Source organism: Diadema antillarum, unplaced genomic scaffold (genome assembly GCF_040938485.1).
Source record: "Diadema antillarum isolate AM-2024a unplaced genomic scaffold, OU_Dant_1.0 seq00000364_RagTag, whole genome shotgun sequence".
Lineage (NCBI taxonomy): Eukaryota > Metazoa > Echinodermata > Echinoidea > Diadematoida > Diadematidae > Diadema > Diadema antillarum.
Genome location: NW_027271365.1, coordinates 681,400 through 705,661, shown reverse-complemented (window position 1 = coordinate 705,661; position 24,262 = coordinate 681,400). Strand labels below are relative to the sequence as shown.

Here is a 24,262-nt window from a genome sequence, read left to right as displayed (position 1 = left end):
GTCCTGATCCCCGATTTGGCAGCTCAAACACATAGAGTGAGAACATAGTATACACAGATCTGCAGATTTAGTCAACATCATCATTTTTTCTTTTTTTGTGTGTTCTGCCTCATAACAATGAAAAAAAAAAGGAAGAAAGTTTCACTCGTAAAGAGGACGATGAACCCCCCCCCCAAAAAAAAAAAAAAAAAAAAAATCATCGTCAAATGTCAAATGTCTACGAACACAAGAGATGCACATGTTTGGAAAAAAAAAAAGCATACATGTATAATTCATGCTTCTTTTATGGGAATATTATTCCACACTTTCATCGATGACAGGCGAGGTCTTCCAGCCTTGCTGTCTATTCTTTCTTTAGGTGTAGATGCTAATGATAAGCCAAGGTTTTGGAGACTTAATACGTTCATAAAGTTTCGCTCGCGGACGAAATATCTGATAATTACAACTACATCACTGTACGATAAGTGATTTCTTGTGTTTTGTTTGTCAATACTTTGTCATATTCGGCTGTGACAATGTTCATTGTAAGCAAATTTTGTATTGTAGACTTTTAGATAACAATTCTGGCATGTGAATTTTTACTTCGTGATTGCGAAATTTTCGATAACTATATTCGTTGTCAAGGACGTGCACTGTTGTTTGTATACATGCACACACACACACATTCATACATACATATACATATTAATTATATATGTATACACATGTATTATATACATTGTATATATTTATATTACAAACGTATGCATATACACGTATAATATAAACACACATATATATACATGTGTACATATATCATATATGCATATACACATATAATGTACACACACACATATATGTATATATATATACAATGTATATAATATATACACATTCACTTATTTACATATTCATGCATTCGTTCTATGTTACAAATGCACGACTGTACAGGTTAGTAATACAAGGTACACTGCAGTTAATTTCTAGGAAATCCAAGTATGTGAGCAAGAGCAGCAAATGACATACAAGATATCAGGATCTTTCATGAAGGTCACTGTTTTATTACAAAACATTTACTGTGTTCATTTCCATTTTCATTGTATGCAACTATTTCATATACAATTGCTATTGTGACATATACAAATAAAGTTATGACAACAGCTCCTACACACAAGATTGACAAAAAAAAAAAAAGTGCATTTCATGACGGAACATTAGCTGACAACACTGTTCTGTAAAACGTTGGCATACAACAAGAATGTCATCAAAAAGCACTCGGGTTTCCATAATCCCATTTTGCTGCTGAAGCATATGATGATTAAAAAAAAAGCAACAACAACCAGGACTGACACACAACTGACAGCTGGGCCCAACGGTCATTAAGGTTTTTCAAAATCATGATACTCATGTTGCTGTTAAATTGAAGAGATGAGCTGAGGTTTCCTTTAATGTGAACTTGAATCTCCAAAAATGGTAATATTCCTAATGTCTTTGACTGCATCAAGTGCGGCAAGTTAGGATACTATGTAAATCCATTGTACAAAGGAGGAGCATAACAGTAAAAAGACATGTTATGAAAGTGTATACATATGCACAGACAAAAAGTAAACAATACTTTAAAGCAATTTCCCGGAAGTAGACATGACATTTCAATAATTGCCCGACGCTAGAAATAGTGGATTGGTAAGAATCGGTACACGTACGAGGAAAATGAAAATCACTATGCAGTAACAATCCCGAACCTGCAAAAAGAGAGAACAAGTTAGTGATAAGGCCTAGTGCACAAAAATACAAGATAATATGTTGACAGCATCTGGCTCGAGGAAGAGGATTAACCTTCCGAAGGTGAGGGAGACCTCTCCTGGAAGATGATGTTTTCGGCTGGATACTGGCCTGGAGCTCAGACTGACCCTGTTTGCTTTGAGGTACTGCTCACAATGATCAAGAGACGATACAGCCACGGTAGTTCTCATTCCCCTCTGCTACCGTTAGCCTTGGGATGTTTCTGGATTGGTCCCCGATTCCAGCTCAGTGAGGAGTCTAGTACTCAGTGAGGAGTCTGCACTGCTACCTGCTTAGGGACACAAATCTCTATGTAGACTCCCCTAGAAGACACCGAGATCATTACACATCTCAAGCCCTGTTTATTGTGAATGAACAATTACTACTAACTCAGAACTACGTACAGCATGAAAAAAGTGCCTACTGATGTTACACACAATCCGTGATAATCATGGTACAATGAACAGCTGTTTATGACAGTCATAGCAGGGTGGTCCACAACTTTAAATTTTAGCATGTTGCAAGCTCAGAATCTGAAAAATATTGCAGAAATTGAATATGCACGGAGCGCACACGATGAGTACATAGTAGGCAATATTTTGCTGCTTATCTCTCTTTGTGCTGCTTACATTCAATGTTCTCTCTCATGTTTTGCACACAAATATCTAAAGTACCTGGTAGTTTGATGTTTCTTATGTTATGCACATGTTTTGTACATTTTTGAATACTTTTACTTTGAGCTTGTTGCAAATTCTTGAGGATGTTGCATAGCATGTTGCTGGCTTTTTAGGATGTTGCACAAGAATTTTAGCATGTTGCAGCGACATGCTAAAACCCCTCGTGGACCACCCTGGTCATAGGATTAACAATCTTATGGTAAAGACATAGCAAGTGTGTTAAACAACAATGCTGCAATACCAAGAGAAGAGTTGATAACATAAGACTCAATGCTTGCTATGAAAAAAAAAAAAAAAAACAACTAAAAATGTGGTCAGCCAGACAGGCGACATCACGCCACTCATTCTCTTCCAGGAAAAACTAAGATGTAGCTTGTCCCCAGTTCCCCATAATTTATGCCATTAGTCCCTTCTCAAGATCAACTTACCAAGTATTCACACACCACGATGACAGATACAACTACAGCGAAAAATTCCTTGCTAATCATATATTGCCTGAACTCTTTTCTAAGTCATGCTTCACAGAGCAGCAAAGACAAATACATCTCAAACACCTGCGAGGGATCACCCAGAGGATGGAAGCGAGCAACAAATCCAAGAAGCGGCAGTGACAGGGATTGCCACATGTGGCAGTGCATAAAGGATTTGTGTATCTGTTGCCTGCCAAAAGGGTTACAGTCAGCTGCTCAGTCTATAGCCGAAGGCGGGAGAGATGTCATAAGATGACTGGTTGCTGACACACCTTCGAGAGGTTTTGTTCAACCATTGGGTTCAGACTTATGGCTCATCTTCTTTTTCTGGATAACATGCGCGATGGTATCTTCAAAATGCACAAAGGTTGTTGCTAGTAAAGTGGCCATTCACTGCAGAGGCTGACACAGATGCCATCAACATGATGATCGGCACATCACTCATCATCAATAACAGAAGTTGAAATCTAGACTTGTACTGAGGTGCAGTAAAGCAGTATTGGCTCCTATTCTTCCTTGGACTGGATCATGGACAGCACAAGACGGAGGCATGAGTCGGCATTACTCATTCAGTACCTTGAAACATCATATAGTGTTGAAGGACACCAGGGTATCTCCAGCATCACTGAAGAGCGAGATGTAACAGGACAGATGCAGAGGGTGTTTGCTGGAACCAGAAAACATCCGATGACGTGCAAGCAACGGTGAAGGGTACTTAATCATGATGGCCCTTGCCAGAAAAGATGGGATTGACTCACAATGCTGTACAAGTCACAATCAGAAGGAGGGTGGAACTTGTTCTCATTTGATGCTTAAACCATTGTTTCTGAGACGAAGAGGAGGGCAGGCACTGGCACAGGAGGATCGTATAAACTAGTGAAGGAGGATCGTATAAACTAGTGAAGTCTGGCTGGACCAAATGGGATGACGGGGTGGATGCAGGAGTTGCTGGAATCCTGGGGCATACTACTCTGGGGAAAAGGCATGTTTGTCAAGTATCAAGCCAGATCCAAATCCACATCAGGGGTGAGACGAAGGGTGATGCTGTGAGAAGTAGGGTGGATGCAGGAGTTGCTGGAATCCTGGGCCATAATACTCTGGGGATGAAGCATGTTTGTCAGGTATCAACCCAGATCCAAATCCACATCAGGGGTGTGACGAAGGGTGACACTGCAAGAAGTGGATGTAGGTTCATCCAACCTGGGTTCTGCACAAGCGACAAAGGGCACCTAACCAGCATAAGGGTGGACAAGCAAAGGTGTGAACTCCCTCCAGAGCAGCATCAGAGGTGTGATGAAGGGTGACAGAGCAGGGTGTAGCTGAAGGCCCTTCTCTTCTGGGCACAGGCAATGAACTCCAATCTGAATGGCTTTAAAAATGCACACATCTAGACTAGCTGAATTTCAGCCCCCATCCAGAGACAAATCAAGGGTCCAAGACAGTAATCTTTACGAAACATAGCTCCAAGGTTTTCCTTGCTGAAGTACTGGCAGAAGACTATGAAGGAACTCCCTAGGACTGGCTAGACACACACAAAACACAGCTACGTGGAAGCTTGAAGATGCAATAACACAAACAACATCGGTGCAAAGCTGAGTAATATGACAGGGTACTTCTACATATTCATCACTGCCAAGGCCTGGAGGAGACCCATCTGGAATCTACATGCTGACACAGAAACAGCATTGGAAAAAGGTTACAGTAATGCTGATGCCTAAAAGTGAAGTGCTAATGAAATCATCTGGTCACAGCAGGTCACAAGAATCTCGATGAAGGGTGACAAAATTTATTCAATCTGGACCGATGATGATCTTGGGAGTGGGATGAGCCAAACTTTGTTTTGCACTCCTCTCGCCAACCTCCTGCTCTTCAGACTGTTTTACTTTGCGCCGGTTCCAGCAGTACTATCTGATGAGGGCTGCATAAAAACGAGTGTTTCCACAACGGGAGAGGGATCAAAACTTTGCACAGGATCAGAAGCCAGCACCCCACCTCTCGGACATCCACTCTGTTATCATGTGCCAGTCTTCTGTAATGCCTGGATAATCTTTGCCTGATCTGCCCAACAGTTCATACATCAGCTTCTCATCTGCAAATTTCCTTTTGAGGCTTGGCGAAAATGGAGGGAGGGAATGCTCTCCGACATTCAGAAAATTGGAAGGTTTACCGTGCCGACAAGCCAACATGCAAATTATTGAAACCAAACCATGTCCTACCATGGGCAGCGATTATCAAATCACTTCAAAAAGCTACACCAAAGTGGAAGTGCCAGGTGCACTGGCAGATTAGGGGTGTAAAACCAGGGAGAACGACAGGCTACCAGTTTATCAGGGAAAACTTTAAGAACTAGGGTGTCTATACTGGCCACATATGCACACTGTTGTCCAAAGCACTTCAATGTTTGTTTAACAAAAAAGCAAACACGTCAGTAAAGGTGCGTGGACACATATGAATTAGGTTTTGCTACATGAATACCCATAAGAAATCTTGTTCTGCAAGTTATCAACACCTAGCCTGGGCCTTTCAAGCAAGCCACATTACACTTACATTGGAAATCCATCCACACCTATGAAGTGCAAGTGCATGGACAAGAAGATGTGATTTCTGTAATTGACACTATAGCAGTGAGAACCAACAGTGTTTACCCAACCATAACATTGGAAACAAGACTGTAAGCTGTCTGGCTATGGCCTGTACTGAGGTAAATTACACAAAACTAAACATATCGGTTTTTTAATTTTTTGGGGAAATATATTCATCACTGTGTGGAATATATATATATTTTTTCCTTGACGGATTTTGCCCAAAGTCAACTCAGCATATCTTCATCAAGAAAAGTTCTTCACAAATGTTAACAAAACTATGTGGCACATGGACTGACAGACAGACATACAGATGGACTAAAGGAAAGACAGATGACCAGAAATCATAACGTCTATAGCATTCTTCTGGTAAGGAGGCATAGAAGTGTTACTTAAATATACTTAAAAGACAGTATCACCAGGCTGGTGCTCCAGACTATGCAACAGACTTGTTTCCAATGTAGAGGTTTTACATACACCATGCTAGAAAGTACACACACCTAACCACTAATATTCATTACAATTTGAATTTGGATATCATGTCCTTAAGAGGTATTCACATACTTTTGCTACCTGCTCTGCTATTTTCATGATTTGAAGAGTGATAAAACTACACCCTTTCATAATTCAAATGCTTTACTTCACTGATATAGAATACTGAATTCGGTAAAGTCATCACCATAAATATATTAATGAATGCCGATTCATATAGTTGGCAACGAATCCTAAAAATTTGAAAGGTCCTAGGAGGCAGCTTACTTAGCTCCTCTCCTGGCATGAGATCACAATCCCCAAAACTGAGAAACATTCATGCCAAGCTCTTTGTGCATTGTTTCCCTGGGAAAATACCATTTTGCATTGTTTTATTCAAATACATTTCAAAATTCAAATGATAATAGGCAATTTTCAATATGTATGAATTAACACCAGTCCTCAGGTTTCTTCTTTTATTTCACAGTTTTCAGTGGATTTTTCCCCCTTTCTCATTACTCTTCAAGACATCAAGTGTTTGAGTCCTGTTGAACAATCAACCCCTGTTTAACCCCAGTTTTGAAACGGAGTCAGAAATAATGCCAAGCAGCATCAAAGACAGGCCCAAAAACTCTATTTGCATGTTAGATGAGAGCAAGACCATTGTGCCAAAACTATTGAGTGACTCCACAAAGATTTTAGGACTCTCTTACAACTTTGGAGAAAATATAATTCAAAGCAAAATAGCACAGCAGTTAGCTGCATTTTCAGAAGTATTGGCATGGGAAACAAAAATCATAACTTCTGCTGAAAACAGCAAAGGCAGGTAACAAAAATAAATGATTACAGTTCACACATTACTACTTTCATAAAGCACCAGTGGAGCCAGACTGATAAGGGGAATGCCTTCAAAGTTTGCATTTTTTTTTTTTTTTAAATGGCAGGTTAATTCAGTGGATGGGAGTCATGTTCCTAACAACTCTTATGAAATAAATGAAATGACTTCTCGTTGTTCACTTATGCCAAAGGATTGATTTTTTTAATAAAGTTGCAAAAAACTGTGGTCTAATTCAGAAGCACATTCATACTCGTTCCTGATTGCAGGAACTGGCAAAATCAAAGGAGATCAAACAGCTTGTTATAAACACATGTGTACTGTCCAGGTACAACAGTGAATTTGGTTATGAGCTTAGTGAGATGGCTATTTGTTTAATGCCAATATCAAGTTTTGGTCTTTGAAAGTTTTTTTTTTTTTTAACTCTTTGATTGCACAAGTGATGTATAATGCCTTTTATGAATGAATGCTCAAGGAAAGCAAACTTTGTCATATTTGATTAAAACTAATTTCTCGATATAAACAAGGACATCAGAAATTGGATGCAGGCACAGCATCTGCAGCTGTGTTTGAGTCAGTAATACTTACCACTTAAAAACATTTGGAAAATTTTATCTCAATTCTTGCATAGCATTAAGATTGCATGCTTTTTCCTCAGTATTTCCGCTCTATGATTTGTGAATAGGAAACTGTGAACTGCTTCAGATTAGGAATGACAGTATGCAAAGATGTTATGCTTATAACCCGCCACAACTGTAAGAATCTAGAAAACTGGACAGATTTCCTTCCTCTTGAATTCCGGCATTCCATCCTTCACTTGAGATCTACTGATGCCTTTATGAAAGAATTTCACATGCTACGACCGGTTACAGGACTGAAAGGAAACACATGGCTTATATACGAATATCTAGTCACTGACACTTCACAGTTTACGGTAAGGTAATGGCATATCTACCCTGGATACATTTAAGCACTGTGTCCTTTCACAATGGGTAAATTGCAAGTCAAAATCTTAACTCAGAAAGTAACTTCACTTCATAGGACTATCAAGCGATTATATCAGCAACATTCTCATTTTCCATTACAGTTGTATGACAAGTGCAAGGGGGGAAAGAAGAGAAAGCAACAAGATTAGTCAATCATTTCATCAGTTGTGCATCACGAAATACAGATAACATTTTGAAGTATATCTTGGTATCAAAGGTGTAACTTCCATGAAATTTTCAATTGATTTGAAGACTTGTGACCACAAATTTCACACAGATGAGCATTTTCTTTTTTCACTGTCATCACCATCACAAAAAGGAATCCAAATCAAAGAGGTACCCCTCTAACGAAACTGACAATTTTTTGATGGTCACATAATGCTCATAAAATACATGGCTATCTGCATTTATGTCAAACTGCCGGTGGTGCTTTTCACAAACAGCTACACCCTTTCTCCTTGTCCAGAACTGTACGGTGCAAATCCATGAGATACAATATATTGTTTGGAACTGCCTTGACCCCTCTCACCAGGAAATTGCTCCCAACCAGGGCTCTTCTCCATTGTTCAATTTGATTTGGTTCCCATGGTAACACAGAATTTGTGGAGTGCTATTTTTCTCCAAGGAAAATGCCCTAACTTCCGGCAGCTGTGACAGCAGCCGCGCTTTGTTTGCAGTCCACCTTTGTTTTGTCTGTATTGAATACCACACCCATATCTGCAAGGAAAGCAACGCAGTCTTCCGTACTGTCGAACGCCAGAGTGCTCACTATGTACTCTACTGAGATGGTGGGTCGGAATCTACTCCATTTTAAGTGCGGAAAAAAAAAGCCACAAAAGCGTTCATCACGTCAAGAAGGGCCGCAGAGGTCGTTGAGAGACGGGGAATGTAATGAAAAGCAAATAAAAACATGTAAGAAAATATCAAAAAAGGGTATCGAACAGAGATCAAGATATAAAAAGTTAACTGATCAAATTCTCTACATTGTCATCTAATTCTTCTCCATAAGAAAAAAATTAAGATTACAAATAAATTTGTTTACTTACCTTGGAGGAAAACATTGCCTCAGGAGTCATTAACTACCATACAAAGTGACTAATAATTTCTCGAGGTGTTACGTGGTATAAGCATACTCTAAGGCACCCACAATACATTATAATTGTCACAATCAAACCAGAAGGTGAAATAGGGAGAGTTGCAATCTATTTCATGCAGCAATAACTGTTGTCTCGAGAGTACAAAAACAAAAACATAAATGACTAGTTGATTGGTTGTAGCCACGCTTGCAGCACTTGCGAGGCACTGAATGAAAAGGTGGCCCACGAAGCCCGACTTACATCGGTAACCTTCGTGCTACCACTTCTCGTACAAAACGTTACCCCATTGCATATGAGAACCTGGTGGCCTGCGTAATAAGTCTATGGGCATTTCAGAATTCAGTACGGAACGTGTTAAGAGAAGATGTGAAAATCTATCACTTGGCTATCATCCAACAGTATCCAACTCGACTGAATATATATTCACTTACCTTTCTTTCTGTCAAAGAATGTATAACAAAATATATGAAGAATGTTTGAATAAATCTGCAAGACAACTTTTACATAATAATTCATGCATGGACTGTTTATTGTGGTGTTAAAGTTTTATTCTAATTGCTTTGTAGTTTTGCTAATATCAAGTTATATCCTCATTCTCTCTCTGGTAAGTAAATGTAAAGAAGATTTATAGCCAAATTTTTTAATGATTGCCTTGTAGGCATCATATTTCCTCCTTGGGATCAATGACAGTCACAATATATGATATGATTCTGTATGCGTTTGTCTGGTCATCTGTCATATTTTGTGTCATCTCATTTGGCTTTTTTTCCCCCTCTCATTAACCGTGGGAAGTATCTTTAATGTAAAAACACATTGCTTTCCCTTATCTCTTGTTTATCTTTTTTTTAAACATTTTGAATGGTATTGAAATTTGTATAAGTCAACCGGTAATAACTTTTAGGTTTTCCCTGCAATTTTATAACAAAATTCCATCTGCTTTTTTCCACTATTTGAATTTATTCCCTTTCCTATCCTCCTTTTGTTTAAATGATTTACGGACTTGGTATGATAACTTATATGTATTTCCGCTTGATGTTGTGTTGATATCATATTCTTTGCTTTTAGTTCTCATGCTTTTGGGCACAGAATTATTTACTCACTTCTACATTTTTTACTTCCTTGCCCGCTCTTCTCCATCTTGACATATTCGTTCTTCTGTATTCACGTACACATCTCCTTACCTGTTGTGCAATACTCTTACCTATCCCATTTTTTGATGCTCAGGTCTGATGTGTATAATATCCTTTTTTTTTTGTCACGTATGCTTATACTATCAGTTTTATTTTAATTTCATTTTTATGAGTCTGATGTAAAGCAACCGTATCAGCCTTCGAGCTGCAGGATTGTTATTTTATATTTGCACAATAGACAATGAATTGAATTGAATCTTCCAGGGTCTCATAATGTTTAACTGATACCTAAAATTCCTATCTTCCACTGAATCTTAGGCAGGAGAAAAGTTCCTGTCCCTTTTCACAATTCTTATTTCAAATGAGTGTTTCTCGTGTTGATATCCACAGCCTAAGAACACACACACACACAAACACACACATACAAGCATCTGTCAAACAGACAAGGTAGGATGAAAGAGCAAGAGAGGTATACGTACGACTTGATGATCATCTTGACCGCCTTCTTCCGCTCACGCGCTACAAACATATCAATGACATAGGGCCCCATTCGCGGGGCAGAACGATAAAGCTTGAAAAACTTATGATAGTCGGACATGGCCCAAGCTGAGCGCAGGGCAAGGGCGTGTTTTACCAATGGGTCCTCTCGTGACTCTGCTTTCAAGTGTGCGAGGGCAGTGTTCATTTCTGGATTTCAGGGAGGTCAAGGGTTATCACTCTTGTTTATATCTTTTTCTCTCTCTCTTTAAAGAATAAGGAAAGATTACTTTGAAGGACCAATCACAACCATTCAAAGGGGCACAACAATACATCAAAACTACATAAGTTGGTTATAACAAGATCACAGGGCTGGGAATCAATGAATATTGTAGTGGAAAAAGTAGACATACTCAGAATGATGTAAGCAAAATACAAAGAACTTATCATTCTATTCTTTACTACCAATGTCTTCCCTGGGAAGTAAAGCGCATCATTATCATGTAACAGTAATGAATACAAGGCTCAATGTTCCAACCATTTGATCTATAAAATTCTGATAGTAGGTGGTCACTTTTTTTTTTCAGGATGTTCTCAAGTACATGCTAGTAAATGATGCAGTACATTCTGCAGGTGCTCAAAAAGTTACGAGTTCATGATAAAGAATGCTTAGAGATTACTCTCAAGGGCATGTCACCCACCAATCCACTAACCATAAAGCTGAAAGGGTTCATAATGATTCAATACAAGGCACACCAGGGATAACATTGACCTACTCATTTTCACATTAAAGATTATAAGTTTGGTGGAATATATCATGCATGATAAAATAATGCATGCATTTCCTGGGTAGACAGCTCCCTCTAGTGGTAGATAAAAGGATACCCATGGTGTTCTCCATGAAGATCTGGTAGAGAATGCTGTATGCCTGGAACTCGTGCACATTGCCTGGGATGTTGTCGTTGTTGTAGAGTGCTTTCAGCTGCGTCTGGCACTGGTTGAATTCCGGGACATCTCCCTGAAAGGTGAAATATTACATTCATTCCTCCAGTTATGTTTGTTTGTTTTAATTTTTTTAACTGAAATTGGTGTTAAACTTTTGATCTCAATACAAAATATTGACCTCCAAATTTTTCAGCTGTCAACACTATTGCCTTCATCAGTGGAATGACCGGTCTTATTTTGCAATGAGATCAAAAGTTCAACACCAATTTCAGTTGAATTTCCAATACAGATGAGCTTCTACTCTAATAGTTTTTTGTTTGCTTTGAGACAGAAAAAAAAAGGGTCCCAAACACTGTTGTACACACTACTTTTACAAAATTATATGCTGCAGAACGTAAATCTTGGATTAAAACAGCACAGCTCTGTAAGAAAACACAGAAAACCACAACCAGTCAAATTTACCCAATATGCATAGGTATATTTCCTGGCCCACAGGAAGATCGATCTACATAACTTTTTGTGGGTTTTATGCTGTAGGGTAACATTTTAGTTTAACACTGGTTCATTCATCATAATAGCTGATCATCTGACAGCAGTGACAGATTACTGCACACATGGCCTTCTTTGCGTATTTCCCCAGCATAAAACTTTTGAGATGGGGAGAGGTACGGTGTATGTTCACGGCTTACCTTCTCCAAGGCTATTCTACCGTGGGTCTCGTACACCTCCACGGAAAATTCATTCCTGATGCACTGGATCTGGAATGAAAAATAGACAAACACACAATGAAGCAAAATATGAGAACGATGATATCATACTTACTGCTCCTCGAGCATTCTAACATCATAGACAGGTTATCAAAACAATATGAAGACAAAATGTTCATCAAAGAACAGATGTATCTAAAACTATAAAAAAAAACCCAACAAATGGAACTGGTGCAACAAAACAACTTTGTGAAAGGTTTAATGCAAGTAAGATTTTGCACTTCCAGATTCAATTGTTTCATAGATGTGGGGTCCAGTTTACAGAGATAGTATAGTATTGGTTGAGGTGAGGATTCGAGGATTGTGAGATACTTCTAAATTACTTCATGAAATTGTAAAGAGCATAAATTTGTTATAAAATAGCTGAGACATCCAAAAACAAGGTAAAACAAAGTGATCCTAATTAAGGGTGGGTCCAACCTTTTCTTAGAATCACTTTGTTTTGGATGTCTTAGCCATTTCAAAACCAATTTTCATCAAGTAAACTTTGAATTCCTCTTAGAGTTATATGCTCTTTCATATTTCATACAAGGTTTCTCGTTATTTCAAAAATCATCATTAAAAAAAGTTGGAAACCTGGAGCCCCATCTCAACCAAAACTGTACTATCCCTTTAAGATTCATACTTCAGTTGAGGAAGTGGTTGGATGAAAACAAACAAAGATACAACAACAGCAACAACTGACAAACTCCCCAAAAATATTCCAACCCCTAAATCTAATAGCCCCCTTGTTCACACTGTGTCCCTTCTGTGTGTGTGTGTGTGTGTGTGGGGGGGGGGGGGTGGGGACTCACTGTGAGATCCTGTCGGATGGATTTGAGCTGCTCGCAGACAAATCTGTAGTCCCCTTTCTCCTTCCAGCGTTCCTTGACCTTGGTCAAGGCCTTGCGAAGGACGGACAGGGGGCGCACCTGGGACGGATCTGGGGCCTGGCGGGTCAGAGATCAAAGGTCATATGGTGACAGGTTAGGATCATGGTGAAAAGTACATTCAAAACAGGACAGTTATAACGATTAATTTTAATACAAAATTCATGCATTCTTTTTTCTTTATGAAGACATTGTATGGAGCCATTCTGCGGTTCCAGCTTCATGCACTTCAAAAAGTGGAGCCGATTGTGCATGCACTATTCAATTCAATGCACCATATATATTTTGCGACTCTAATTTTTTTGTGAATCGGGACTTCTCGACAATTTCATGAGTGGTTGAATTCATGATCATGGAGTAACGTACTGAATAGAGAAATGTATGCATGCACATCCAATTTGTGTCAAGATCAGAATTAATAATTTCGAACTGATATATTCACGACTAGCACCCAACTCACGAAATTCACAAAAATAAAACCCCCACAAAATTTATGATGTAAACAGTATTTGCTTCGATGGATGTATTTAAGTAAGCATGTTTGGGTGCATGTATGAATGTATGCATCCATTTACCCATCTACTGATCTGATGTATCTTTCCATCATTCTATCTAACCATCCATCCATCTATTTGTATCTTCATATCTATACATCTAAATGAACTGAAACAGAAAACTCTTGTTGGCAACACATGGACAAGGAGTGTGCATGTGAGGTGGGTGCCATCAAGTGTGGCCAGCCTTACTGAGGTGAGCCTGAGGTATTGCTTCCAAAGCTCCTGACTGGTACCAACGATGGGCTCCATGGACCACTCTGTGTCATCTCCATCTCCAGTCTGAAATAATAATCAAGGCAAGAACACTCCGTTACTACTATAGACCGATTCGGGTTCGTTGAGGGCAGCAGACATTTCATGGCACTGGGCGCAGCCATAGTGGGTGTCTCAGCTGACCCCTCCTGCTCTCCCCAACCCCGGGCAACATGTTTATCACGCACTTGTAACAAACGTTCGCACACTCAGCAAGCGTTCGCGCACTCAGTACGAGATGCCTATTGGCTAAAACGACCATGCATCAGTTTTTCATTCCGCGCATGGAAGGGGGTGGGGAAGAGGAGAGGGGGGGTCGGCTGAGACACCTCGTTAATGGCGCTGCCCATGCCAAAAGTACACATAGCGCGTCACAGAATCGGTCTATATGGATACATGACTTCATCCAATATTTGAATGATGCACAAAACAGACTGGATCGGTGAGAATTGGATGCACAAGTTTAACTTTGGAACTGTTTAAACCCACGAGCGCAGCGAGTGGGTTTTGGACAGTTTCCGAAGTTAAATGAGAGTGCATCCAATTCTCACTGATCCACGAAACAGGCCTGTGCATTATTTGTTTTATAAAATGGGCCCCAAAATGCATGAAATTCAACCTTTTTCCCCATCATGCGTCCGGTACACCAACAACACTGTACAAAGCTTGAGCCATGCGTTTGGATTTCATGGATTTTACTGGACGCATGGCTCAGTATGGATCAGTTAAAATCAATGCATGATGATTGACAAATCAGATTACAGACATTCTAAAGCCCATTTTATAAACATACATGACTGCATTAAGAATAACATTCATAAACAGATGTTTTCATTTGCAATTGAAATTACGGGTTTGGACGTAAATTGGTAGCACTTTGATTGCGGAATACATCTGTCAAGTGAGGTAGGTACTTACCGTCAGTAGTGTAAATTGGGATTTTGTTTTCCTTCTCTCTCTTTAGCTCTGAGATAGGATCGATTATTTCTTTTTTACCATTATATAAGACATTAAAAATAAAGAATTGGCAGTCAAATTACCTATGTTACTGTGGCACACAAAAGGATCTATTCATAAGCTTAAGTCACTGTCAATTGCAAGATTCTGACACAGGCTTCATAAACACATATTTCTGCTGCAATAAGACATTCGCCAAACAGTTCTTGCATGTACAGACAAACGGAGGGTGAACCAAGGAAAGAGAATGGGTTTCTCACCAGGACGTCGTTGATCTGAAGGCTGAGTTTCTGGGTGCGCTGCTTCTTGGTGCCCAGCTTGGGCCCCTCCTCCTCACCCAGCATGTCCTGGAAGCGGGCCGCCCTCTTCTGCATGCGCATGGTACGCTCCCTCTCATCCACGTAGTCTATGTTCCCCACATTGCTACAGTGCAGACCATCAAGTTCAGAGAAGGGACGTTAACATTTTCAAGGCACAAAAAATGCGGGTCTCAATCCCGATTTGCCTTTTACATATTCAATACAAAAGGCGACATCCTGTCTCTACATTCCACATCTCTAAACTCCATCATATCCAATATTTTCAGTTTTCTCTTGTTTTCTCACTTTGCCTACAATTTATATGCACTGTAAAATCACTTCGTAAAAAGCATACAACACTTGGTACCACACTTTCCTTTACTTGTCCCCGAGGTACTTATATTATGACAAAACATACATGCAGCTTACATATAACTCCAACAATACCCCCCCCCCAAAAAAAAAAATCAAGCAAAATAATGGAAGAATAATGATGCAGCACATGACATTTACGAAACTTCCATTTGTTATCAATAATGCCATCCAAGCCCCTCCCCCTCTAGCCCACCATGTACATGCAGAATTATTTCAATGAAAGAATAGGGTTTTGTGTTTGCATCAAAGAAATATTGACTATGAAAGAACTTGACCTCTTTCAAAATATGGTCCTTCACTCAAAAGCAAATAGGAGAGACTGTAGCACTTTCATGTAGCGAGATCAAGAGGAAGTTCTTAAGATTGGAAACTATAATCCCAAGCCTTTTCCTGTACTGGCAGAAATCACTGTCATCTACATGTAATTGCTATCTAATTCTAGAAGTCAATGGATGTCCCTTTCTCCAACTCACCGATTCTTCCCCTTCTGTCCTTTCTTCCCTGGATTCCGCTCAGTCCTCTTGGGCATCTTGTCCTCCTCGGCCTCGGGGCTCCGGCCCCTGCCCCTCCCGCGACCTCTGCCACGACCTTTGCCCTTGCCCTTCTTCTCGCTGCCGAATGGAATGTAGTCCCGGGATTCCCTCGGATCGGGACTTCTGGGACTTCTCTCACTGAAAGATGAGGTGAGGGATGATGGGAGTGTGAGTGGAATAAATTATACATGAAAACAACTTCATTGAACAGTCAAAATATTGTGCAGGGGATTGGGTTGGCATGTGATAGTTGATTACTACTAAATTTGACCTCATACAATCATCTAAATTCTATAACATGAATACATCCCTGCGACCCCACCCATCCTACAATGTTGTACTTTAAGTCCTTTTGTACTTAGCATGTTCTCCTTAAGAACACATACAATTTCAACCTAAAATTGACTGTATACCAAGTGAAGTAACAGAATAGAGCAATTCATTTTTTTCTTCTCTCTCTGTTATGATGAATCAATCCATCAAGCATTTATGGCACAATGTTTTCTGCCAACTTTTCCTGATTTTGTCCACTTGCACATGATACTTTATGTTCTCATGAGGGGCTTCTAAATGCACCAAGAACATCAATCATTTGGATATCTCGGAGAGCTTCTCTCATGATATACGATGCTTCGTTACCATAAATATTCTCAATGGTTGTGATGGGGAGCAGGTGCAACAACTCACCCTCTTCTTCTGCCTCTCCTTCTGCGTCCTTTCAATGAAGGCGACCAACTCCTACTCCTGGATCTGGACCTAGATCTTGACCTAGACCTGGACCTAGACCTAGAACTTCCGCTGTCATCACTGTACAAGCTTTCCCTGGAGAAGCCATAGATTTTGCGTCCATGGCGGCCCTTGGCTGGCTCGGCAGGCTTGGCCTCGTAGCCGCGGTTATGCTGGTTATCGGCTGCCCCAGCTTGCGCCCTCTCTTGACTCTTGGCCCACTGGCCACGCCCCCTGCCCCGCCCACGGCCAAGTCCTGGCATGCGCCCCACCGTCGGCTCCATGTAGGCCTGGCCCTGACTGTAGTACTGGGACTGGGACTTCTGCTGGCCCCTGCCGGCGCTCCAGGGAGCCTCCTGCTGGTGCAGAGGGGGCTGGGGGCCGGGGTCACTGCCATGGGTGATGGGGAGTGGCTCCTGGCTCCAGTCCTTGGTCATGACGGTGCCCTGGTTGTGAGCCTCTGTGAGGATCTTCTTCAGGTGTGTCTCCACCTTATCCTTCTCACTCTCATTTTGGCAAGAGTTGAACGCCCTTGAAACATAGTCCCTGCAGACATACATGAAGTATAACATATCACATTGTAGTGTATGATAAACAATGTATATCTAAAAAAAAAAGAGTAAACTCTGCACCTATTTAGGTCAATCCAGGGAAGTTGAATCCTGCCTCCCTGATCAATTATTGTTGGAGTGTTAAAAGCATAGAATGGTCACATGACCTGAGTGGCTGTATATAGCTCTTCCAACCTCTCTGGTTGATACTATGTCAAAGAAATGGAATATCGACTTGACAGATCACTTTAAGCATAGACAATGTGCTATTTAATAATCAGTGGAACTTTCACTTAGTTTTCACAGCACTTTCATGCAAGATTACTTTCTCTTTAGTAAAGTAATCTGAACCAATGAATAAACTTTTACTGAAGGAAAGGGGAAGACTTACTTCAAGGTTGGTGGCCAGTCCGAAGGACTTACACTGTAAATGCAAAAGAAACAAGAGTAGAAGAAAACACATTAAATTTCATGTTGCTGAAAATATGATTGCACACTCACAAAGTGTGTTGAAAAACTACACAACAACATTTTTGAGCCATATACTGTTGTTGTCAACCAAGCACAATGCAAGTCATTTGGCAGTGCCAAGTAATCTGTACAACCAGGAATAAATAAAAAGTCTTTCTACCTGAGTGATTAACAGCAGTTTTAAAGAACTTTAAGAGAAAAAAAAATACTGGTAAACATACATTACCTTCACATTTTGTTGACCTGTGTATACCCAGGATGTAATAATGTTGAGCATGTGTTCAAGGAAATGTTGAAGTGTATATATTAACATTACATATCTTACTCAGAAGTTTGTAAATGTATAATGTGCGGAGCTCACATCATGAGTGAGTAGGGCACAATATTCCTGACTCAATTTTCATTGTACTGCTTACATTCTGTGTTCAGTCTCATGTTTTGTGCACAAATTTTTAAAGTACTTTAACATTTCTCAAGTTCTGCACATTTCTCATGTGTTTCATTACATTTTATTTTGAGCATGTTGCCAATTCTTGAAGTTATTGCATAACATGCTGCTGGCTTTTGAGGATGTTGCGCAAGAATGTGAGCATATTGCAGCAACATTCATGTTTGCTTTTAGGAAGCCACATGCACATTCAAGGAGACTTGGTTTCTTTGTACAATGTAGTTCATGTTGTTGTCCTACAATAGGCATGTGGATAAGTAAGTTTGCATAACCCTGTCTACTCTAGCTGAAGATAAAACACTCACCAAGACATCCACTAAACTTTGCTATGCACTCACACAAGACATGGACTGGGCATGTCTGCTGAGTGGTCCCACAGTACTAAAAAATGACATGAGCAGCTACAACTCAATTTGTCCCAGCAGTCTAATGGCTATGCTCAAACAGGGGAAATTGGCCATACTGCATGCTCGTGACCGATCACACATCAACATCAGGAGAAGAGAGAGAGTTTTATCCCTCCATCCCTTTGTGTGTGTTTGGGTTTTTTAAATTGATTATTGAATAAATCTAGATTTTCAATACTGAACTTCCAATGTGGTCAACCTCAACCAAATAATGTCACTACTGCAGATTGACAGAAACCTTCAAGTTCAACTTATTTACATGACCTACAATGTAATTGCTAGCCTTACTTACTTTGATCTATCGACAATTATGTCAGAATTGTCCAATAAAGGGGAGCCAATATTCATTTGGTTCCTGTTTAAGTCATATTTTTCTCTATTGACAGATGTCAAAGAGTGATGCATACTCTGCTGACTAAAATGAGAGTACAGTTCAAAGCACTCTTCTCCACTGTCAGTTGCTGTTGATGGGTCAATATCCTCATCATACATCCACTCTGCATTGTACCCATCGTTAGGGCTTTCGGGACTAGTGCTATCACGGTTGTGGTCTGATGTTCCTCCTTGATTGAGGTGCCCATCTTTGGGAGAACACGCATAAGTAGTGCGGAAACATTGGTCTCTTCCGTGTGCTGCTTTGTCATAGACGTCTCTTCCATTGTGAGGTGATGCACAGCTACCAGCATGCCATGCTGATCCAACTGGATGAGAATGTGGATCAATATTTTGCTGTGGCCACTCCTGCAATTCTTCATCTCTGGTCAACTGCCTGCAGTCCATCTCCATTCTCAAAGGACTAGAATGCCGACTGACTTTACTCCGACTCGGATCATCCCATTTTGGGGGAGATCCGACTGGGTGCAGATTGGGATCCATCTGCTGCTGTGGCCACTCCTGCAATTCTTCATCTCTGGTCAACTGTCTGCAGTCCATCTCCATTCTCACATGACTAGAATGCCAACTGACATCACTCGGACTCGGATCATCCCATTTTGGGAGAGCTCCAACTGGATGCGAATGTTGATCAATATTTTGCTGTGGCCACTCCTGTGATTCTTCATCTCTGGTCAATGGCCTGCAGTCCATCTCCATTCTCATGGGTCTAGAATGCTGATTGCAATCACTTGGACTCAGATCTTCCCATCTTGGAGAGAGATGGCATTCAGCTGAACTCTGTGAGGTGTCAGATTCAAAATCATTGTCTCTTGTTTCTCTGCAACTCATGTGGCAATTGACTTGAGGCATTTGGTCATCATGATCTCCTTCTTCTGCACTAAAATGTCTTCCTCCTGAGGACTGCACAGCCTGTTCTCTTGTTTCTTCAGCAAAATGTGGCAGTGGAGAGTCACTGTGGAGAGTTGGTTCCTCTTCACCCCTGTTCCAATGCATCAGTGGGTAGCCACTGGCCTGAATGTCTGGTCTACCATGGTACGCACAGTATATCGCCACCAAGGCCACGGCTTCGCAGACATCTGAGACGCTACTGTTGAGCCACTCCTGGAAATTTCCTTCACAGTTGCTCCTGGCATTGCCCATCTTGGAGGCCTCAAAGGCTTGAGCTATCCACCCACCATGGATGTATGCACACCGCATGATGTGATTGTTCACTGCAGAAAATATAAGTTCGCAGTGCCGTATCCCCTCAGCGCAATCTTTCAGGGACACTTCCTGGTCATTTCGGAAAAAGAGCACATCCACTTTCATGTTGAGTTGGTAGGCATTGTCCAGAGGGTCATCCACTGATGAGGCAATGCTAGACCGATTCTGCTCCACTGTGCTCAAGCCAAGCACATCATCCAGGCTGAGTGTTTGGTAACACTGCCGGTAGAAGGCCAGATGCTCCATGGCCTGTGAGAACTCCAAAGTGCAGTTTTCACTGATCCAAGACTCCAGCTGGTCCAGTGCTCTGGATGGAGCCTCGCAAGCAATGAGCATCTGCGCAATATTGAGCCATCCACCATAGAAAAATGAGTTGCAGAGCAACTGTTGCTGTAGAGTCAGTTGAATGTTTCTGCATTCTTTCCACTTTCCTTGACATTCAGACTGAGAGAGAGGGCGAGATGGGGAAGGAAAATCAAGCTCACTTTCGGATGAAGAATCACGCTCTCTTTTCGGAGGAGAATCAGGTTCACTGTAATATTCCATTACTGGGAAAATGTTGCGGTGAAAAGCTGTCGGCATTCGCAGTTGAAGCATGAAATTATAGACCCATGACTCCCATGTCGGAACGAGTCCTCACATTTTGTTTGGTCAAGAAATGCTCATAAATCCGTAACCACATCATATGAACATTTCATGGCATGTCTCACAGTTTACAAACGCACACACGAGAGTCATAAGTTATGCAGAGGTGCGTTACTTCATTGCACTGTTTTGTGTGACGATGCCTCACGTCCTATTCCTCACGAATAGGTCAGATCAAATCATCTGCCAAGCAGTGAGTGGGAATTTCCAATTTCCTGTAAGTTGGTATGACATTCACTTCCTGGGTCAAAGACTTCTTGGGCGCACAGCATCATGTCTGTGGTGAGACCAACTCTGCATTGCTTTCCTCTTTCCCTACTGCTTCCAATGACAACTGCCTTGAACTGGTGCTTAAATTGCATCCTCCCCTATCCAGCAATGCTCTCCCTGTATTACCAAAATTTCATCCTCATCCAATTTTTTTCCCCACATTGATCTCACACATCCAATGGCATTTTGCAGCCTCACTGCAATATTGTCAAAGCAACATATTGCTCAACTGGTTATGTCCACATCTGTCCCACTGAAGGACAAAGAAATTCCAATGAAAAGGAGGTGTTCTACACCAATACTGCACACAATGCATTTGGCATATTCTTTGGTTTTCTATTGTTTCCTCCATTTATGGCAACCAATCATTCACTGGCACTATGTCAGAGGAAGGTCTATTTTTAAATGTGGGGAATCCCAAGTACCTTCCCGTAATACATACAGCACTACATTGTACAATTTATCATATGAGTACAATAAACACATTACCCAACATGTACCAACATGTCATTCTCAACAGTGTACAAGGGTGAATCAGACAAGACTCTATTACCTATGTTTCATGTCAACTACACATGTTTAACATTAACTGTCTTTGAACCCATGATACAAATGTGGTGTAAAAGTCTGTCCTGCAACATTCCACTCACCAATAAGCCAGTTCTGAGTTAGCTCATGGGCACATTGGTACAAATGACCTTTTTTTTTTCTCAGTCGGTTAGGCTGCGTTCACATAGAAGTATTCGGTATTCGGTATTCGGTGTTCGGTATTCGCTATTCGAGCACCGAATACACCATCACCCGCACCGTCAACTCACCATCCCATGCAGTGCGGATTTCTTCCTCCTACATCCCAGCAAATCTTATTAACAATTTCTAAACTGCATCAGAATGTCAGTCTACATGCTTATTTTTGCTAAAGGGCAAATCCAGACCAAAAGTGTCATTATTTCATAAACGAGAGATGGTATACGCTGCAAGAAAATCGAACAAGTTCGATTCCCACTTTGCTATACTTTTCGCAGCTATTCGGTACTTTCGAACAGTGCCCTCCTATGTGAACCGGTGTGAGGAAATCCTATCGTTCGATTCAAGCTATTCGCGTGCCCTCGAAAAACGAGCCCGAATACCCGAATAGTATACTTCTATGTGAACGCAGCCTAAGGGGCACTTCCCTCGTTTTCAGAGCAACATCTGTAGTGCATAAGCTTTACGTTACAACTTACACTGTATGGGATTCATCAATCCTGTCCAAACAAAGAATGAACTTGCGTAGACAAGATGACCAGAATGATCCATCGATAACACTTGGGAAAGCATCCATTTCATTATTTTGCATTGAAAGTATTAACAATCTCTTTCTACTGTTATTGCCAAATAACACTTTTGCTGTCAGGTGGATATGCTGGCAAGCAGCATTTATAAGGATTGCATGAATAGTTATTACATCATTAACAATCTCTTTCTATTGTTATTGCCAAATACCACTGTTTTGCTGTCAGGTGAATATGCTGGCAAGCAGCATTTATCAGGATTACATGAATAATCATTATATCACAGATGCTTATCCCAGTGATTTAAAAAACCAACATGCCTGTTGGTACGAACAAAGAGGTTCTAGAGCTGGAGTTCCAACTGGCCATAATTATTCAAACAGTTGTCAGATTTCTAATGGATGCACAAAAGAATTCCACAGGTGCATGTGTACCTTTGACGTTCAATGTTTGAAGCCGCCATCATTCTAGGCAATCAGAAGAAGGATTTTGAACTCTATCGGGTATATTTTGCTTGTTTATTCATTAAATGACATGAAATTTCTCCTTATGATAAAACATCTAAAACAAAGGTCAAACTCGTCCAGAAATACCTGCAAAAGTGTAAATCGGAGCTGTATGTTGTGAAAGTATTTGAAAGTATACCCTCTTTGAATGCCGATTTTAACACTTTTCCGCTAAATTCCGACAAATAATACTATATGGAATAATCTTCAAGAATGGTTCTTTATAAATCAATATGTCAGATTTGTGCCCGGACATGCCCATGTCCAGTAAACTTGATTTTCATTTCATTGATTTCTATGTGATTTAATCCGCGCATCCCCTGCCTATACCTTTTTGTATTGCTCATATTCCATAAGTAGGGATGGCGAAAAGTTATTACCATCATCAGACATCTTTCCTAGAGGGTAGCTGGTCGTTACGCAATGACACATGAATCAATTGTCTTCCTATCTGTGGGGCAGCTCCAGTTTGGTACATACTTCAAATATTTTTGAGTGGCGGCTTCGAACATGGTTTCAAAGGGAAAAAGAGTTGTGACTCCATTCTCTTGAACCTCCTTGGTACGAATGACCTTTTTCTGCTCATGCGCAAAGTGGAACTGCGAACTGGCTTATTGTCACACAGTGCATCAATAGTGTGTGAGTGTGTGTAACTGTGCCATATGTACTTATAGTGTACATCATGTCGACACTCTAACTTGCTATGAATATGAAAATACAGATTGTATGGTGAAAAACACAAGACATACAATATCACAGAGGTGGTTAACACCTGCTGATTACCTTTAAGATACCACTCCTGAGCAAGTGAATTGCACAACAACAAAAATTTGTACTGACTGCTAATCCCTCCTGAACTTCATACGATGCCAATGTCTCTCCATCACCAATCCACAATATGCAGTCTCTAAATCTGATTTCAGTGTACACCCTCCTGCATGCAGTACAAGTTCATGGTGTTTTCAGACACTTCAGATGCTTACATCAAGGGGGATTCCTGTGTCAATCAGGGAGCTTGCACGAAGTTTCATGGGATTATTGCATGTCACAAATACTGGTGACAGAGGCACTTGGTATACACAGAATCTGGATTTTTCTGATTAGCAGTACCTAACAGCAACTAACAGCAGGTTCATCGAATCACTCTTTCCAACATGAAGAGAAGAGGGGCCTTTGGTTCCGATTTGAGCACTATCCTTTTGATATCTAAATGCTAAATGGCTCTTTATCATCACACCATTTTGCCTGTATATCATGTAAACCTCACTGGATGCTTCACTCTGGAGTAGTATTCATGACGCACATATAATGTCACTATATACTGA

General features: G+C 40.6%; 1 protein-coding gene across 2 annotated transcripts in view; it reads right to left on the bottom strand.

Moving 5' to 3' along the window:
* Positions 1–7,455: 7,455 nt before the first annotated feature.
* Positions 7,456–24,262, bottom strand: part of LOC139731180 (leukocyte receptor cluster member 8 homolog) — a 31,574-nt gene continuing 14,767 nt past the window's right edge. The window contains exons 1-11 of one of the 2 annotated variants that reach the window (XM_071642061.1): positions 18,936–21,036; positions 17,709–17,741; positions 16,728–17,312; positions 15,981–16,178; positions 15,094–15,256; positions 13,814–13,903; positions 12,993–13,127; positions 12,121–12,189; positions 11,372–11,504; positions 10,489–10,696; positions 7,456–8,582 (exon numbers count right to left, since the gene is read on the bottom strand). In XM_071642061.1, coding sequence (XP_071498162.1) covers positions 8,417–8,582; positions 10,489–10,696; positions 11,372–11,504; positions 12,121–12,189; positions 12,993–13,127; positions 13,814–13,903; positions 15,094–15,256; positions 15,981–16,178; positions 16,728–17,312; positions 17,709–17,741; positions 18,936–20,839 — 3,684 coding nt within the window. In that variant the 5' untranslated portion in view covers positions 20,840–21,036 and the 3' untranslated portion in view covers positions 7,456–8,416. Of the gene's footprint in view, positions 8,583–10,488; positions 10,697–11,371; positions 11,505–12,120; positions 12,190–12,992; positions 13,128–13,813; positions 13,904–15,093; positions 15,257–15,980; positions 16,179–16,727; positions 17,313–17,708; positions 17,742–18,935; positions 21,037–24,262 lie in introns of those variants that run through there. The other variant, XM_071642062.1, reaches the window with a different exon arrangement.